Source organism: Poecile atricapillus, chromosome 3 (assembly GCF_030490865.1).
Source record: "Poecile atricapillus isolate bPoeAtr1 chromosome 3, bPoeAtr1.hap1, whole genome shotgun sequence".
Taxonomy (NCBI): domain Eukaryota; kingdom Metazoa; phylum Chordata; class Aves; order Passeriformes; family Paridae; genus Poecile; species Poecile atricapillus.
Genome location: NC_081251.1, coordinates 57,224,431 through 57,244,999, shown reverse-complemented (window position 1 = coordinate 57,244,999; position 20,569 = coordinate 57,224,431). Strand labels below are relative to the sequence as shown.

Genomic DNA, 20,569 nt, shown 5'->3' with positions numbered 1-20,569 from the left:
GATGAGAGAAGTGAGCAATTCCCTTATTCTTTCAGTTCATTTGTTTTCCTTTCATGTGTTTCTCCTCAGACTTCACTAGGACAGATTTTTGTTCATAGGGCATAGAAAATAAATAAGAAATTGTTATTTTCGTATTCAGGGTAGAAAGCAGGCTTCTGGTAGTTTATTATATGTAGTATGCATGCTCTTGATGAGTGTTAGTACTCTTTTTCATAAAACTATAGCTGCACTGAATTTCACTGTCAAAATAGATTTATTATGCGAAATGGAATATAAAAGTATTTTTGCAGATATTCACATGATTTTATATCAAATGCTTATTGCTAAACAAAACAAAATAAATGAAAAAAAGAAAAGAAAAAAAGAAAAAACGGAGAGATCAAAGCAAAACTTTGCAATGTCTTTTTGTATTAAATTTTTCCTTGGATAAAGCTGTCATACTGTTGAAGTATTTATTCAAACACATATGCTTCATGAGCACACAGAGAATGGGATCTGAAGGTGGTATAACAATTCTGAGAAAGTGACTGTATGAAGTTTTTTTTCCCTTTTGCTTCACAAGCAAATTGCTTATAAAACTAACAGCTGCTGTTTTGAAGCTAATCTTAGTGAATTGAATGTTCTTAACCATTTCTGCAATCCCACAGTCCTTTATCTTGCCTCTCCTGCTGCTTTCCCACCACCCCTGATCCCATTAGCAAAACTTGAGGCAGCCTCAGCTTTTACCAAAGTGCAGCTTTGGTTTCAGCTGCTTTTCTGCAAGAGGAAGTGAATGTTGTGCTTTTTTCTCTGTGGCATGGTTGTGATAAAGCTGTGGTGTTCTTATCTCTCTTTTAGGTAGTGGCTCTTTATGACTACACAGCGCATCGATCAGATGAGCTAACCATCCATCGCAGTGACATTATCCAAGTGTTATACAAAGATAATGATAACTGGTGGTTTGGCAGCCTAGCAAATGGACAGCAAGGCTATTTTCCAGCTAATTATGTGGCTGGTGAAAGTAAGTTTACTGCTGTCTTCCTGGTATACCGGTGTGGGTTTAACTGATGCACCAAGATTTTACCATGCTGTTCTGCTTATTGTTCTGAAGATAGGAATTTATGTAGTACACACGTGGCATAATGATGACTTATTGTGGTGCAAAAGCTGTATAAAGTTAGCTAACCATTGCACTTGGTTAAGCATTTCAGCTTATGGAATAAGTCAGTTTATTACTGACTTGATTATCTGTCAGCTGGATTGGTCCCTTGTCTCTTCTAACGCAGAGCAACATAATTCAGGTCCCAGCTTGGCAGTGTTTTAGGACACATCAGAGCATTTCGCAAACACCTTGGGGTTTTTCTTAGGCAATTTCCATTAAATCTAGCTTCTGTATAAACTCTTAATTTTTCCCCTGCTCTAATGGAGAATGTTCAGTTCCCAAATATCTGGATTTCAGTATGAAGTTTTAAAAGAACAGTAATGGTTAAATCTGCAAGCAAGCATTGAACTTGCTACCAGGTCCTTTTCATTAAAACAGTTTTGATTAAACTGATACAGACAAGCCTAGATGAATTTGAACAAATAATACAGGAACCATCCTATTTAGTCCACTGCTGTAAAGATGCTCAGTGTCCTGTCAGTTGTAAATACTCAGCTTGTGGACACAGCATGTAGCTGCACACTACAAGAAATTCATTTGCCTTCCTAAACTATCAAACTATAAGTTATACTGGTATTTAGAAATATTTTAACCCAACATTTCTCAAGATGGTTTCTCCCATTTTTTAGTTCCTCCCTGTTTCTTTGAAGGGAAATCTAGTGTTTAAGCCTCTTTCCTAAAAAACACTTCCACATAACACTGTGCTCAGTTGATGAGGTTAATTAAAGTTAGATTTACTATGCCCTTCCCTATTGTCCTCTCCTTCTACATCTTATGCATTTTGCCCTGCCTTTCCTCCTTGCAAGGTAACCCAGAGAGAAGTCTGAAGGAGGAGTCTTCAGTGAGAGCCTTAAAGAAATGTTCTGAAAAACAACAACAAAAAAAACCTAAATAAACTTTTTGAGGCAGTTGTCCAACTGTGAAAAAAAAATCTCTGATAAATAATTTACTATTGCAGTTGGTGATCATTTTATTGAATCAAAAACAATGTGTAAGATTTGTTAAGTATCAGCTGCTTCCTAATGTATGGACTTTGTTCTTAGGTAAATGTTTGAATGTTTTTATACAATAACCAATATATAAATCACGTTTAAATCTAAACTTGCTAGTATAAATAAAGGTTTATGTGAGAAATTTTCATAAATTCTCAAGCAACATTTGCCTTCAAACGTTTTTCACCTGTTTTTGTTCATATCCTGTTTTTCACTAGATTGTAATATCATGGTGGTTCACAAATTCTTTCATAGTCTAATAATGGCGAATTATGGTTCCTCTTTTCAGAAGAATATGAAGAACAATCTTCAGGATTAGTACCAGATTCTGCTCCTCTCCTACCAGAAGGACTGACAGAAACAGAGGAATGTTCTCTGACACTAGCTAAGGTAATTTGAGAAGGAAGGATTCTGTAAGTAGTGGTAGATTGTCTTTTGTGTGCCACATGCACTGTGTTAATTTTTGGTTTTTATGTAAAAAATTCTTATGTGTAGATCTCATTCCAGGCAAGCAGGTGTATTTTCAACAGAAGTGTAATATTTATCTTTTGCAGAATTGGTTGCTCCATGATGTGGCAATTAAATATCGTGCTTACTTCCACCATTGTAATGGGTGGCAAATCCCCCATTGACTCCAAGTTTACACAAGTTATGTGTGTGTAAGCATTCCTGTTTCTGTGATTTTTGTTAGTCAGAATATACAGTATGTAGAGAAGAACAAAGAAACAAGACCCTGTTTTTAGTCTAAGAAAAAACAGACATTTGATTTTTATGGACTGGGTTTTTTTTCCCCTGAATTTTAGAGATTCCACTATATGCAAAGCAGGCCAATTGACTCTCAATTCTCCAGGGGACTAGAAACTTTACATGTTTATGTTCCCCTTCTGTGAAGTAAGATTGATGATTGTCTTAAAATATGGGATATCTTCTAGGAAAAAAAAAAAGTAATGAAAATTAGTTCAACAACTGTTAGAATTTAAGAAATTTTTATTTCAGAATGTTTGTATCCTTAATAAGTGTACTTTCCACAACTGCTCATTTACTGAAATTGTACTAAGACAGCTACTTTAAAAATGTTGTTCAAATTTCTTTCAGGTTATTTGACTTTTCCATGTACTTTTCTAAAATTGAATCTAATATTTTGTGTCTGATTTGGAAGACTCTAAGCATAATCTGTGTTGCTTAGTTACAACTTTTCGGGGCTTCTTCTCAGGTGATTCATCTAATCTTTGCTCCATAGTGTATGCCATCATAGAATTATTTAGGCTGGAGAAGACATTGCAGTGTTCAAGGTAAAAACATTCAAGACTATTTCTATTGACCTTTTTTGTGCTGCTTCTGTTTTTAGTAGGTGAATATAGAGAGGTAGCATTTAATAAATTACTGAGTACAGATTACTCATTTGGTAATCTTGTTCAAGCCAGCTGTCTTCTTGAAGCCAACAGCTATAAATCAAATTACTAAGTATTTTGTTCCTAACTGTACTTGGAAAATGGAATTAATCACTACACTGAGTAGTAGTAATTACTCTGAAGTATCCTTCACCTCTTTGTAGCTGAGAAATTCCTAGCCAAACTGTTGTCCAGGAAAGACAAGGGTGCACTACTTCCAGACACTTCTGTAAAGACAGACTAGAATAAATATAGGAAAAATTACATTACTGAAGATTGGTTTAATTTATTGTCTACATGGCTAGGGGCAAGGAGGATTTTGTTGTAATCACCCAGTTTCACTCATACCTGGATTAGAAGAGAGAGAAGCACTGAGATACCTATTGTTATTAGACTTGGTTATTGTTACCCATATAGTTTTTAGTGTTTTAATCTGGTAGGAATCTAGTCAATTTACTATATCACAATGCTTTCATGTACACCAACTATTGTTACTAACATTTGCAACACATATGTTTTATTCAGCTTTGTGAGAAGCAACATTTGATTCATTTTGATTGCTTAGAATTTCTCAAGTGTCTATGGTTGACATATTTTTCTAGCACTAGTTTTTGTATTACTAGTAGTACTTGGTTTATTAACACTCAGTTTTAGTAATATATAATTAAAATGTTCTTTACTTGAATTCTGCTTGTACCTTGAGTTAAATTAACTACATATTTAATAACTAGCTGGAGTTTTGTAGTAGTCTACAGTAGTATTACTATGTAGTACCTACAGACATAAGAAAGACATAATGAATCAAATGTACAGTAACAGTCCAAAACCAAGCAAATACATTGCTTATCGTCTTGCTCAGCAGCCAAGGGCAGTACAAAATCGTACAGAGTCTAGAGGAAAGTTATGAAACAGGTCCTGGAAAAAAATTGTATAAGGAGATATATGAGATTAAATGAGCAAAGAATGAGCACTGGAGAGAGCATACAAAGAAGTACCTGGTGTGAAGTCAATGCACTCTTCTTTCTTTTACTTTTCTTTCCTTCTGCTGTTAAACAAGGTCAGTGAGCATTAAGCTGGGATGGAACACATCTACTATCAGTAGAACGTAATTTTTGTTTATGCTTAGTTACCTTGGTGAACTCAGCCACTATAAGATACTCTTCAATGTGTGTACTTAGGGATTAATTGCTTTAATAACACATTTTAGGCTGAGGTAATGGCTGAGATTTCAAAAGCATCAGAATGACTGGGAAACACAATGTGGAGGATTATTTTTAATTTCAAGTCACATCAGCACCGTATAAACCATCAAGAAGAGAGTGAGTTGAACCAAATGATGAATCAAATCTCTGTAAGACTTACGATGCATTGAAGTATAATAGTTTTACAAAAGCTGCAGAGTTCTATGTAGAAGAAACAATTTGTCTTTCAGCTGTTTGCTAGAATGAATGAAAGCTGTACAGGGTTTTGGCTTTAGGCAACACCAGAGACTTCCGAGACAAAACTGCTAAGATGACCACTGAAGGGGCTCATCGGTTATGGCAGTTCCTGTCTTGCAGCAGTGACACAGCAACTTTTCTTCCTATTCCTTTCATTTTTTTTCAGTACAAAACCTGATGAAGGGAAATGCCAATTTCCTTTATATGGGAAATAAGTAAAACTATTACTTTGTAAAACCCTGTGGTTTTTTGGGTTTTTTGGTGGTTTTTTTTTTGCTTTGGAAGAAAAGCTTTTATTTTTTAATCCAAAAATATTTATTGAGTACATAAATAAGTTGTTGCTTTAGTTGACACGAGCAGGAAAATATAAATGAATATTTTAGTTGTTTGTTTTTTGGATGCAAGCATATTTCCCCAAATATTTAGTCATACCTAGGTCTGCTATATCTGTTATTCTTTCTGGGGTTTTTTGAGGATTAGTCAAATGTTTAGCATTGTTGAGACTTCAAAACTGTTACTGTGAAAGTCATCCTAGTAATTACTTGTGAGATTTTGCTACTGTTCAAGACTAAATAAGGCACTTTAAATGCTGACTATGGTCTTAATTACTGAGAATACCAGATAGTCTAATTAAGAATTGCTTTCCAACTGCAGATATTACACATGCATATCTAGCTAATCGTCAGAGCTTTATGAGTGAATAAAATGGAATTATTAACATTAGAAGAGGGCGTAATACTTAAGAGCCAATATTAATCTTTGCAAATAATTTTTTGAAAAGCTTTAGTTCAAAGAACTTTCTTTCAAAATACTTTCTGCCATCAGTTTTGCATTCATAACATAATAATTTTATGCAAACCTTGTTTTCCTGCCTTATGAGTTACTTAACTCCTGAGCCACAAAATTAGGTCATAATCATCTTAAATTACAACATGCATGTAAACTGCCAATAGAAATTTCATGGAGTGAAGTTCTCACTGCACTGGTGAAGAATTCCAAGAAATAGAGATGGATTTATCATCTGGCTACTGCAGTTGATGTGTTGTTTTCAGGTTCCGTAAGATGAAGGTGGAAAGGACGGGAATTCAGATAGCGTTCTATTAGAAACCAGAATGTGGGTTTTGCAAAATTTTGGCCAATCAGAAATGTTTCAAAGTCGATAGAATGTCTTTTTTTCTTTTTTCCAGAAATTTTCTACTGGCTATAAGATCTGGTGGACATGTTTTATAATTCAATGGCCTGCCACTCACCATATGAAATACATGTAACTGGATTCTGAATATTAAATATGCAATGCCATGTTACATGAGAATTCTAGGAAGTAGTAATAGACAAAACAATACATTTAAAACTTCCATTAAAAGTGTAGGAAGGTATTCTTTCTGGTATATTTATCTTTGGAAAATGATGCCAAGATGTAAAATAGAAAAAAAGAAAAGGCTTACTGGCAAGAACCACATTATTATTGCACAATTTGAATAATCTACCCAAAGGTCATCAAAACTTGATTCCATGTATATTTAAACAAAGTTAGGGATTATCACTGTTCACATAAATAATTCATGGTCTCACTCTTCTTCCCCTAGAGGAAGTTGTTGTCAGACTTTGTGAATACTTAGCCCAGTGTGTCTGAAACTAACCTGCCAAGCAATTGGTGCTTTTTCCCTGGGCTTGAGCTATTTACATGTGGGTGATTTTGTGGGCTTAAGACTTATTTATTGAATCTAAAAATTTAAAAAGCATGGATAGCTTGTTCCATATTTCAAAAATAATAGCTAGAAATTTTTCTATTAGTTTCATCAAAAGCTTTTATTTTATTGTTTGTACTGTTTCTATTTTCTCCATTCTCCAACCTTTCTTCGTGTTACTGGGGGACATTTCAGAGACTGGTTATCTTTTAGGACGAGGAGGGGGAAATAGGAAGATGTGATTATGCTGATGAGGGAAACACTAAGAATTAATACAATGAAACTCTTGCAGTGAATAGAGCTGAAGACTTTTGACACATCATGAAGTGTGTTCATTTTCAAGGTTCAGAGAGATAGCACATACAAAAAAAGTGTTTTTCAATTGAAGTAGAATGTATTATAGTTTAGTTCATAATTTGGGCTTCATTCCTAGCTAATATGATTACAGGTCTCTCTTTCTGAAGGTATTGACATCTGGGCTGAAAGAAACAATGCTTTTCTAGAGTCAATCTGCAAAGCTACTGTGTAGTCTTCCACATAAATTGTTAAATAGCATTGTAAAATAGATATATCTTTACAAATTCTACTTTTGAAGTAGTGATGACTTTGATTATTCTTTAAGAAATCATTCATCTAAAGGAAATGTTACTATGGCACCATTTATGAGGAATGGGCCATTTTTCTTAATCTACCCAACATTAACGTATTTTAGCTTTTGAGTTCTTTAGTTTCCTATTTCTTGGTACTCTCTTTTTCCTTTAAAATGCAGTTTGCACTGCTCAAGATAAAATCATAGAATGTGAAAGGGTTGGAATGGACCTTAAAGGTCATCTAGTCCCAACTCCCTCTGTCATGGGCAGAGATACCTACCACTTGACCAGGTTGCTCAAGGCTTTATCTGACCTGGCTTTGAACACTGGCAGGGTTGGGGCATCCACAGCTTCCTTGGGCAACCTGTTTCAGTATTTCTCCTCCGTCACAGTAAAAAATTTCCTCTTAATATGTAACCTAAATTTCCCCTCTCCCTGTTTGTACCATTATTCCTTGTCCTGTCATTACAGACTGTTGTAGGAATGGTACTCCCCCAATCCAGTGCCCCCACCGAGGCTGTCCCAATCCACACATCATTCACTTGTTCCTGCTTCCTACCTTCTTTCCACTATGCTAGGATGAGGTTGAGAATTGGAGGCACAAAAGGTGAAGATCGTGGGTTGCGATAAGAACAGTTTACCATAAACAGCAATGAGATAAGGAAATTAACAGTAACATCAGCAATGTTAAATACAAAAGTGCACAAAAGAGAGAATGATTCACATACAAAGATGCTCTCTGTGGAGACTGCTACAATAAATTACTAACTTGATGGCTTCCCGCCATCAAGTTTCTGACTGGAAGAAATCCTTCAAGAGAATCCTTTTTCCCCCACCTCTGGCAATGATGTGATGTATCACATACAATGATGTATCACATCTGGGTCCTGGCTGTGCCCCTCCCAGCTATTGGACGAAGTTTAACCCTGCCATGGCTGAAATCAGGACACTGAAAAAGAGTCCCTCTCCAGCTTCTCTGTAGGCCTCTGTCAGATACTGAAAGGTTGTGAGGTCTCCACACAACCTTCTCTTCTCCAGGCTGAACAGCCCAAACTTTCTTAGCCTATCTTTGTAGGGATGGTGCTCCAGTCCTCTAATCAATTTCACAACCCTCCTCTGGACTTGCTCTAACAGTTCCATGTCCAGAACTGGGTACAGCACTGCAGGTGGGGTCTCACAAGAGCAGAGTAGAAGGGCTGAATCACCTCCTATGACCTGCTGGCCACACTCCTTTGGGTACAGCCGAGGATTTGTTTGGCCTTCGGGCTGTGAGCACACATGGCTGGCTCATGTTGACTTTGTCATCAGCCATTACCCCCAAATCCTTCTCCACAAGGCTGCACTCAATCACTTCTCTGCCCAGCCCGTAGGTGTGTCTGGGATTGCCACAGCCCAGGTGTTGGGCTTTGTACTTTACTTCATTGAACTTCATGAGGTTTGCATAGACCCAGCTCTCAAGCTTCTCGAGGTCCATCTGGCATCCCTTCCCTCCTGTCAGCTGCACGTGCAAGTTGAATTACTCTCTCTTAAGCATTTGTGGTGCTACTTTATTTGTAAGCTGGTAGCTACATGTTCTATCTCAAAAAATATTTACGCCTATGTCTATAGTATTACTTGAGCAATTGAAAGAGAAGGTATCTGGTTTATAAGCAAATTAATACCTGTTTTATTGAAATTTCATGCATAGACATTTACTGTAGGTGACCAGTCTGTTTAAACATAGGAAGAATCAGGCTGAGCCACTGAGTTGGTTAAGCAGAACCAAAAATTCTATTGTCTAACACATATTATCTCAGGAGCAAGTTAACTTCTCCCTTCCCCATTTTTCTCCTTGGGTCCTCATAGCCTCTTTCTGAAGAGAATTGAACTTTTTTTATGCAAATGTTAATGCAAAGCTGTGATCCCATATAAATTCCCAGAGGCCAAATTGTCAAGACTGAAAACAGGTGTTCTAAGCCATACTGCTTCAATCTAAAGTATCTTGTCTCCACTCTTCCTCCTTCTCCTTTTGTTAAGCCTTAAAAACGCACATAGTGGATTTGATTTCTGAGATGCAGTATTTGCTGGTGTTCAGCCATGACTACAGTTTTTACCCTTTTATGCAAAAGAGAGAAATTCATGCCAATGTCTGTCTTGTATACAGAGCCATGGTTCTGCTAGATTCTCACAACTAAGCTAATACTGCTAGATATAAGAGCCAGAATATGGTCAGTCTGATTTAGATAGGCTTGTTCTTTAAAAGCACTAAAGAGAGGAAAAAACAACTGTAAGTTAATGGCATTTTAAATAGGAATATAATGGCAAAAGAAGTAAATGCAGTTCTGCTAGTGAAGGTCTCTGCCAGTTGTTCATTTAATGGGGAAATGTGTGGATGGGTGCAGAATAGCAGGGAAGAAAATGATGAGTGAGGTGTGGTGTTGCATTTCTCCCAAACTTGACTTGTTAGAACAATTTTGACAGCAGGCATTGGCATAGTGTTGGGTAGTTAAATACATGGCTGTGAATCTTTTATCCATGGACTGCGTAATAGAAAACAAAATGCAGACTTAGTACTGAGTGTAATGTCCTAAAGACGAGTCTGAAAAGGCACAGAGACATGTTCATTCTTGCCATTTGTGATCCAATGAGTTGTTAATTAGATGAAGTTCTGTAGAAACAGCTTCTATGAGAGCTCCTCTGTAGGTTATAGAGCAAACTCATTTACTGTCATGGCTTGAATCATCTGAATAGATTTCCTGCAGCACTCCATTCTGTCCATCTACCTACTAGTGTGCCAGAGAACCTCTGCAGACCATCAGTATTAAGGACAACTCTGCACAGCCTAGAGGAAAGTACTACCAAAAACATAGATTTGGGATGAGATGATGTCCTTAGTATTTCCTTCAGATGCCCTCTGCTCCAGGTTCTTTCAGAAAGTGTGTTCTGAAATACCTGATTGCTCCCACAAGTTGCACAGGAAGGGTTTAGTGCTTGATTTACTGCTGTGGATTCTACAGCAGGAATCAGGAACTTGATATGCTTTTGTGTATTTTGCCTTTATTAATATTGCCTTGGTTGCTTATTATGTGGCAGCAAGAGAGAATGTTAAATATAAAACAAAAGAGCTGTAAAGCAAGCAAGCCCTTTAGAAAAGGAGAATATGTACTTTATTACAGCTTTCATTTATATGGTCATAAAGCAAAAACCTTTAGAAAACCTTGAGAAAAATCCAAGCTTCTACAGCTGACATGAACTAATGTTCTCTTATTCTGGTGGGCTATATTTCACAAAATGGGAGAAAATTAGATCATGGCAACAAAATTGAACACCCATTAGTGGCACTGTACAAATGAGCTAATTTTTTGTACTGTATTCAGTATTTGTTCTTGTGAACAGAAAAATATACATAAGTATCTGAAATGTTAGAGTGTATTTCTTTAAAGCAAGCACTGCCCTAATAATGCTATATGAATATTTGGGCTCTGCAAGCTGGAGGAGTGTCATGGCTCACACCAGCACCAGCTTTACTGCATCTTAGTACAGAGGCAATGATGATAGTGCAGAGCTTTTTGGAGCTTCCTGGGAGATCTGCCTATGCATAACAAGTGGTCGAGAGGTTTAGGAATGAACAAAGATGAGATCAACAGCCTTCTCAGTTCCCCCATACTGCAGCCTTCCCTGGCTTGCTCCTTACGTTGATGTATCCTTAGTGAGTTCCCAATATGCATTACCACACCTTCTTTGCCAAATATCTCCTGCATGTTTTGCCAGCCTCCACTTCTTCCTCCTGATGCTTCATCCCCTTGCTTCACCAGCTCCTGCACGGCCTCCTTGCATTTGCCACTGGTCCCTCATTTCTTCAGTACTGCTACTTCTTACATCACTAGGTTGGGAAAAGGTCAAGGAGTAGACTGAAGGATAGAAAAGTGTGTAGGACAGACAAAAGGAGGTGGTGGCAGTTTCTACCTAGTCTGCTTCAAAAAGATCTAGTATCTAGTTCCTTCTTTGTAACGTGCTTGAAAGTTTGTAGGAATGAAGTAAGAAAGCTGTACATAATAAATAAATAAATAATAAAATAAACAATATTGTAAGTGTTGGGAGTCTGTCTCCACAGACCTAGGAATTCTCATGAGTTGCCATGTGAGATGAACAGCTATTCAAATGTCTCCAATTGTGTGCTCTGCTTTCCTTGGTACTCATACTAAGAAGCTGTGCTTTAATATATGAAAGGCTATGTGATGAGCGCTTTTTAAAATATCCTAAGAATTTTCAGTTAAGCAACTTAATTTAGTGGATACTTTAGTCTTTTAACTGTAAAACAAGGATAATTTTCTGTGTTTAGGTGTCTGAAAGTGTAAAAAATCTTGTCTATTTTTTATGAGGTCGGTCTTCTGTAGTAGCACTTTAGTGGATTCTACTCTACCATTCTTTGAGATGATTCATATTTGATTATAGTATTATTACAGTGAGAAGATTCTGTAATATTTGCTCAAAAAGGTGGGTAAAAATGGTTCAACATCATTCACACAGGATTTTCTGAAAAAGATTTTGTTTTGACTGCAAGCAGAGTGAATTCATGATTGTGTATGGCAAGGAACCACAAGGTTATAAATGCTGATGGAAGTATTAATTACTTGGAGTCATTCCCTTTACAACACTCCCTTGTATTTTCATATCAGTGGTATTGTATTTCCTTCTTTTGTGTTTACTTTTACCATTGACTTAGTCTCAAGTTTATTACTGTATTAACGAGGATTTTCTGTGTGAAGTAGATGATTTTTCTTCCTAGCCCTGCCAGTGCTACATTATTGTATTCTAATAGGCTGACTTTTGTCTAAACTAATCCAGCAATCTTGTGTTTTTACAGCAGACTAATTCTAATGACTAATATTTGAACATAGTTGTTGTGGGCAGTGTGAATGTATGAATTCAGTAAGTCAGTGGGAGCTTGATCCTGTTTATTCTAAGTCAGCAGAAAAAGAATGTTAAACTAATAAAATAACCTGTCCCTGAAGATTCAGGAAGGACATTCACATTTCCTTATGGGAATTCTTTCATCAAGTTTGAGACCTGTTAGAATTAGGTTTGTTTGTAGAGGGAGCAAGTTGTACAGAGACCCTCTAATTACTATGGAAATGAGAGAATTTACTTTTCCAGATTTGGGAAATCCTTTTAGCTCTGATTTACAAAGTAACCTGGAGTGATTTGAACTGCTCTTGAATGACACTTGCAGGCTTAAAAAAGGACAAGTTTTTCTTGTGAAAACTATGCAATAAGAAGGCTTTATAGCATTCTGCTTTTTCACTTGTAGTAGCACAAATAGCAATTCTTTAAAAACAATGTATGTTTTAAGCTGTCTTCAAGTAGATTCATAACCTCTTGTTTCTACACATACCTGAAAACTGTCTTTTATTTGCAAGTAGCTTTTTTTTTTTTAAAGCAGGGCACTGTTTCCTTCTTTGTAACCACATAGGAGTTAACATTTTATGGCTGATAGACATGCTTTTTCAAATGAGGTATATTCTCTCCTTATTCAGGAAGCTGGTGGGTTTTCTATGCACATGTGTTGGCCCTGTTGTCTGTTGTCTTTTTACCTTCCTGCTTTTTTTGTTTCTTTTACAGATGTCACCAGTCACCAGTAAGTCAGGGGACCTGAAATTTATCTCCAAACATGACACAGATAGTGACTCACCTGCAACACAGTAAGCAAGCAATGCTTAAAACAATTTGCAGTGTTACTCCTGCAACTGCTGTTTGAAAACTGTGACAAATGTTGGAAGGGTTATTTTTTTTTCAAGCAAAACAAGAAGTTAGCTTTAGGGTGTTCAATGAGAGACTGCTTCAGGCCCAAAATGTGAAAGTAACAGTTCATATACGTATGTACATCCCCAGAAGAGCAAGGACTATAATGTACATGACAGTCAAAACTCAGGGATATGTGGTTGCTCACTGGCATCCCTTAGTTATGCATTAGGATTTATTGCTGGTGACTGAAAGCTATTTTTGCACCTTCTGAAAGTTAATTAATGTAAATTCCAAAAGGTTTTCACATTCTAAGAAGATGCCAGCAGCACCTTTGCTGGTGGCACTTGCATTTCTTAAAAATCATAGCTCTCTGGTGCATGAAATTTGTAATCAGACTAGATCTCAGCATTTTGAACAGGAGCTCCCACAATATCTTTAACTTTTGCAATCATTTTTGCTTCAAAAATTGATATCTGAAAATACTTCCCATGTTTGCCATTGTATCTGTCACCTAACCAAAGTTATTTCACTGATCATTTTCCAGACTGGTTCCTTCCTGATATAAATAGTTTGTACATTACACTGAAGATGCACATACATACCTCATTTTAACCTGCCTTTAAATCTGAAATTTAGTTTCTCCAGCTGTATCTAGATTTGAAAATAAATTGTGAGTGGAAAGTTTAACCCTCAAGTATGATGAGGAGCGAGCTGTACAACTACGCATTGGCAAAATTCAGTGTTGAATTTTGGACACAACTATTCTAGCTGTACATACATTAAGGAAGGAAATGCCTTGAAAGCACAGTTGCTGTGACGGTTGATACAGTCTGTTAGAAGTCAGTATCAAAAATTTGGGATGACTCAACTCCCATTGGTAGGACTTCAGGAAACAATTATTTTGAGTGATCTTTCCAGGGCATCCACTGAAAAATGTGGGACCACAGGTTTAAAATGTGAAATCACAAATAATTTAAGAAAATTTAAGAATTTTGATTCATACCAAATACACATGTTCATTTTAATGGAAACTAGGGCTATCCTGAGAGAATGTCACACTGGAGGAACAGAGCCCAAAAATTGCTTCCGTTACATTTTAAAAAGGTAAGAGAGGACATCTACATGCAGTCACTGGAATGTGCTCCTTCATCCTGAGGTGTAGGGAGCAGGAGCATCATGGACGTTCCAGTCTACATTCATTCATGCTTTGTGTCATAGCTCTTCAGCAGTGACCAAATGTACCAGGTTTTTTTTCAGAAAAGACTACAAGCTGTTGCCTTATTTTGAGAGCTAGGAAAGAATCCTCTGACACTGCTGATGTCAGTATTTCTGTTTATAGGTATTTATACAGCACACATCAGATAATAAAACAGCTCAGAAACAGGGCTGCCTTTTTTTCCTGAAAACTCTCACTTTACTCTTACCAAAACATGACTTGCCAGGACTCTGGTTTTCTTGCTCACTGCAGTCAATGTGTCTTGAAATATCCTTAAAAATTTACATACATGCAAGTGTTGCCATCTTAACTGGAAAAAAGTTTGTATTTCAGTATCTAACAGCAATATCAACATGACTTGAGGTCCAGTCCAATCTGTACTTATAGTTGTTCCACCTAAAACATGCTGTTACTTTCCTGTTTTCTATGAAAATACACTGAATATTCATGTCACATTGATGTATATGACACGAAATTTATTTACTGCATTATTCCTAAGAATTAAGAGTTTGCCAAGTACACACTTCCAGTATGGAGAAGTGAAACTTTAACTCCTGCACAACTCACTAAGCCAAATGAATGATTGCTGGTTTGCTAGTTAGAGCTACAGCCACAATACCTGCTGTAAAAGAACATGAATGGCAAGTTCCTTATGAAATGTCTATTTTTTGAGAACTTCTGGGTGCAAAGTACAGTTTTGCAATAGGAAAACAAATTTTATACAAGATGGTAGTAGACTTTTATCTTAGCCAAGCAGTTGATGTGTCTTCTGCAGATTCTAGAAGAAACAGAGAAATTATGTTGCTTGATTTTAATCTAAGTTTTGATACATCATCACATCTGATGTTCAAATAATAAAAAGATGAAAACTGCTTCTCAAAATTAGAGTAGCTTTATGTTGGAAATAGTGTAGTAACCTTACCCTTCGAATATTAATGATTAGCTGCTACTTGTCAGCACAGCCAATATGTCCTTAGGTATGTTCCTATTTTACAGTTTTCTTGAGCTGCACTAGGTAGTGCTCTGCATAAATTTACACAAGACCCAGCTGAAAACTGGGTTTGGTACATTGGTACTTATAACACTGAATAATTATGACTTTGTACCCTAATTTCCTCATGCAGCAATACTCCTCAAATTGTTCTAGGAATCCTTACACAGAGAGTCTTAGACTCCCAAACCTTTTCCTTAGGATGTTCCAGTACTAGAGCTGCAGCAATCCCCATATTCATAAGTATACAGTTTAGCTTAAAAACCAGTTCTAACTACAGGCAGATATTCATCAGTTCATTAGCAAGGCTAATGTGTAAGCATTTTCATCTATAAAATCTGATTAAATTAGGACAGTGTCATCAGCAGTGTAACTTGTAACACCATTTCTGTGGAAAAAACACACATTACATTCTTCAGTCTTGATTCATCCATTTGCTTATGTGTTTCAGCAGCATTAAACAGTTCAGGTCATAAGCCAAGACACTTTTGTGCTAGGCACAAAGCAAATTTCGAGCAAAGGCAATACCTTCCTTTGAAAGGTTAGAGTTGAAGTATTGTTACATATTTATATTTATAATTAAATAAAGTTACATTTTCTGCCAAGAGTGGGAATTCATGGTAGACGTGATGTAACATCTGCAAAATCTCTGCCATTATGTGCAAGACCAGTTAGAGGCATCAGCTGGGATACAGGAGCTTGGCTGGTCCTTTTGGCACTGTAGCATAAATAGACATTAAAGTGATTTCTGACTGTCCTCATTCAGGTAAATTAAAATGGAAAAACTAATCTTATGTACTTTGCCTGTCTCATTCTTGTTGCATAAATAAACCAAGAATCTCTCCTTAATTGTAAGCATTTTGGTGTCTGAGCTTAGGAAAGTGAAAAAAAAACAAGTGCAATTGCTTTTATGAGAGGAGGAGACTGGAAATTTGTATTTTTTAATTACATGTGTTGTCTATTGATCAAGACAAACTGATTTTTAAGATCATGAGCTGTTCTTTTCAAAGCAATGCTATGATAAAAAGTAGACTAGTGGAGTGGTCTGATATTTTGTCTTCATGGTTTTTCTGTCTTTGTTCTGCTGTGGAACAGTAGTTTTTGTAGTTGTTTCAGCATTGTGCTCAAGAGGACAGGCAGACAATTGCTCTAACACATCAGCTGTAGGTGGAAAAAGCTCTAAATTTGGGCTAACTTTGTGTTTCTTTTACTCTTTTTATATCCACCTTCCTCTAGAGGTACAAAGAAAAAGAAGAAAAGAATACAAAGGAATGAGAGAGAAAATCAGCACAACTTAATGAGTGTCGATACTCCTCTGTCATCAGTTACAACTAATGGTGTTGAAAACGAACCTACATCCCATGGGGTGGAATTGAGGAAGAAGAAGAAAAAGGCAGTGAGAGGCTCAAACTTAAGCACAAATGGAAGGACAAATATTGCCTTTGAGCCCGAGTGCCATGACGCAGAGGCATAATTTATTTCTGAATACTGGGGCAATGTTCATTACATGCGTTGAAGGCTGCAATTATGATCTCTCTTCTAGGATTAACAACAAACAAAGAAATTAAAATACTTAAATATGCAAAATGGTACCAGTTGTGACTTATCAATGGTGCAAACCTGTTTTGGATGACTTTTGCCCTGGGTTCCTTGAAATCAACAGAACGTGGAGGTTCAGCTCCTCACTGGACTGGAAAAAAAACTGAAACTGTCAAATAAAATGTTTCCTAATTTCGTATCTGACTAAACCTTCTCTTAGGCATTTATGTAGGCTGTAGATCAATCCATTGGGAGAAAAGAATCAAGTGAAAAAGTGTGATCTAGAGCAAAACAAGCTCAACCACTATGTAAGTTATTAAATTTGCATTTTAAAATGTGCTGTAAGTAAAATAGAAGAGTATTCACAATGGTAAAATACCAAAGGAGTGCTGACATAAAGGTCTACCTGAAAACACAAGCTTTCAAAAAATATTTTCCTGACATCAAAAATCTGTTTGGACTGCATTTTGCAGCTCTGAAGGGAACTGTGGAGTAACTACCTATGCAACTATGTCTTCAGTAGGACTACTTGTTCTTATCAAAATAAATTAGTGTTGCAAATTCCAGGCAGTTGTATTTTTCAAATGAGGTGTACTGCACATAGTAAAGATTCATTGCAGTTTTGTCAGAGTTCCTGGCTGCTTTGGCAGCAGTCTTGCCAAATATACTTTCTTTTGTCTGAATGAAATATTTCATGTCCAGCCATGCTGTTTGTTTTACTTGTAGTCCTTATTCACTTGTAAGCGTCATTAATCTATTTTTTTACTGGAGTATTATTCTGTGAACTTTTACGAATGACTTCACTAATTATCTATGGTGTTAAATAATTTATATTTTATATTAAACAAAACACTTTCTATCAGTTAGTATTGGTACTTTTTTTGGCTGATGATGTCCAGTTTATTTTTACTCTGCTAGGAAATTCTTTCTCCTCCCCCTCTGAAGCAATAAATAACATAAAATTAGAAAGCCCTTATTTAGTAGACAGGACACTTGATTCCATTAAAAAAAGAAGTGAAAATAACAATGGTGGGCACTGATGTGTGAAATGCACCCAGATGCAGAAGACTAGTTGCTGTATATTGTAATATCTTCCTTTCACGTGTTTTGAAGCCAGAAAAATCTGTAAACTTTTTTCTTTCAAGTAAAGCCCAGCAGCAAATCATCTCTTTTCACCCCACTGGTAGCTGTTATTTGCCAGCAGTCCTAACTTTGCTCTGCCTGGAGTGTGTGCAGGGAGCCCTGCCCTAAACAGGGCTTGCATAGGTGTACTGGAAACTTAGTAATGTCTCTTTCCCCGGTCAGAGGTGGTGTAAAATTACCTCAGTCCTGGGGCTGCCTGATTCTGTCAATACTCCCCACCTCTAATGTCCCTGCAGTGTGTTTCAGCTCATCATCCTCTGTGACATGTGGCATTTAGGAATTTTATAAAGGGGAAAAATCTCGACATCTTACATTTCTTAAAATGTCCTGGGTCACATTTAAAACAAGGGCAGAGTGTGACATCAGGCTCCACGTCAGGGAGAGCTGAGCAGTAGCCAAGATCTGGGAGCTCATTGGAAAGCATTGTAAAATGTTAATTTGCCATTGTCGACACTGAAGACAGAAATAACACTTCAGATAAACACCACAGAGAGATGGAAGTTCTAATCAAAGGCACAGCACCTCCTTTCATGCTTGCGAACTAGGGCTCCAATTATGTTCACTGCTCTGAAGCTGAATAGAGCTGCTTTGCCACACTTTCCAAATTGAGAGGAGAGGCAGCAGTAGTGTCTTCCAAGGCACAGTTCCAAATAACAATTAAGCAGAAGGAATCAGATAAGAGCCAAACATGAAAATGCAGGAGTTGAAAATAAACTTTTCATAATGTTTTCTTGTAATTGCAATAGCTTTTGTTTTGCTTCTATAATTTTTTTTCCCTACCACAAGGTTGGTTAGAGACTTCTTTTCCTTTATACACAGTGTCACTGTGGTGCTAGTTTTCTGAACAGAAAAGGAACAAAAATATCTGAAATTTAAAAAAGTCTATCATCCTTCAGTATTAAAATTAGAGCCTTCACCCTAAAATCTCTTTAACAAATTATGAGCATGGCACAATGTCAAAGACAGTTTTTACCTTTTATTCAGAAATACGGTTGATACATTCATTTTTAGAAAAACTGCTTTTTGGTATTAGTAGTCTATTCTTCAGGCATTGCTGTTGGTGTTTTAAATTTACAAAAAAGGATAAAACTTTTAAACACTTTAGATTAGTATAATGGTTTAAAAATAAGGTTTTAATTAAAAAACTTTATATATTGCATATTGTTTCTATGATGCAATCTACATATTTTCTAAAATCACTTTACAATGAATATCATGTACATTTGCTGAATATTTTCTAAGTACTTAGAGGACTTAAATTTCAGTGGAAGAAAAGAATTCCAGAAGGATCCAGATTGCCTACTGAAAATTTTTCCTCTTTATTAAATGAAGCATTATGAGTGTCCTGCAAAATTGCTCCTTGAGCTACAATGTATGAATTAAAATGCAAGAGTTATGAAAGTCTCTGTGAGACTTCCTTAGAGGGAGACACAAGTTCATTGCTGGAACAAACCAGATAAAATGTTGTTTTAAAAAGTGGGAATATTAGATATTTATAGCTGCCTGGCGATAGCAGCGTTGTGAGTCTTTCATTGTTCTGGTGTTTGTAGGTTTTGTGTGTGTGGTTACACCATAGAGTTGCTATTATGTTTTTATGATAGAGCAGAGATATCGAGAACCGTGTGTAAATCAGCAGCGCAGAAGAAAATGTGTGGCCCTGTTTTTCCTGTGCTTCCCAATAGCCATCAAATTGCATTTAGTTTTTTCCTTAAAATAATTTGAGGAACAGACATCATAAAACATAATAAGTGTATTTGTAGCATCACTTAATTCAGAAGGCAGTAGGGGATGGATCACAGTCAAACAAGGGCTAATGAGAACACAGAGGAACATGACAACCGAAAGTCTCTGTTGACTAGTGAACTAAATCTGCCGGCTGGACGCAATTGTCTGACAGAGAATTGAATGTCAGGATCATTTAGGGTTAACAATGGCCCATTACAAGCAAAAGCAGACAGCTATGAAAAATAGCCGGCATGGTAGTCATTCTGCGGGGACCGTGGATGCAAACTTGATAATGAGGCACTTCATTCACTACATCCTTCTGCTCTAATTACTCAGGTGAATAGGAAATACTTCGTTTAAGGCGGGAACAGGCTAGAGCAAAAACACTTGTTTGGTAAACACAAAGAGTGATGGGTTTTTTTAATGATCCTTTTCCAGCACGTATGAAATTAGTATGTATGCAGTGCAACCTATTTTATGGATGTGGAAACTGGGAGGGGAAAGAAGTATTTGCTGACTAGTGGAGGGGGGCCAGGAAGATTCATGTAAAGGTTGGTACTCCAGGGTTTTTCCCTTAGCATTCTGTCCAATGTCCATACAGCGTATTTCAAACAAATTGACTTATAGCTGTACACCTGGGCTTGTGAAAATATACTCTGTTAGTTCAAGGGGGTTTATTGCTTGGAGTTTAGCAGACATGCTTTAGGAACAAAACTGTGTGTAGGGAATAGAAACAAGAGGAGGTCTGAGAGAGGGAAATAAGCAACTTGAGAAGAAAGCTGCTGCTTGGGGGACACTTGCAAAAATGTGGCAATTAGAAATTGGAACTTAAGAAGAAGGAACAGAAGATAGCGTGTAGGTGTGTTATAGCAGAGCTTTGGTTGCTTCAGTCATGTTTTTTAGACTTTAGAAATTCAGATATTTAACCACTTCACTTTTTAAAACATTTGTTTGGTGCCATTTACAGAAACTTTCTGGATGAACTCTCAG

The 20,569-nt window shown here is 36.7% G+C and overlaps 1 protein-coding gene across 3 annotated transcripts in view; it reads left to right on the top strand.

The window, feature by feature from the left end:
* AHI1 (Abelson helper integration site 1) overlaps window positions 1–17,573 on the top strand; it is a 90,749-nt gene extending 73,176 nt beyond the window's left edge. For all 3 annotated transcript variants that reach the window (XM_058836448.1, XM_058836447.1, XM_058836449.1), the window contains 4 exons: window positions 838–1,000; window positions 2,423–2,523; window positions 12,843–12,922; window positions 16,409–17,573. In XM_058836448.1, the coding sequence (XP_058692431.1) occupies window positions 838–1,000; window positions 2,423–2,523; window positions 12,843–12,922; window positions 16,409–16,646 (582 nt within the window). In that variant the 3' untranslated portion in view covers window positions 16,647–17,573. The remainder of the gene's footprint in view (window positions 1–837; window positions 1,001–2,422; window positions 2,524–12,842; window positions 12,923–16,408) is intronic.
* Window positions 17,574–20,569: the final 2,996 nt, after the last annotated feature.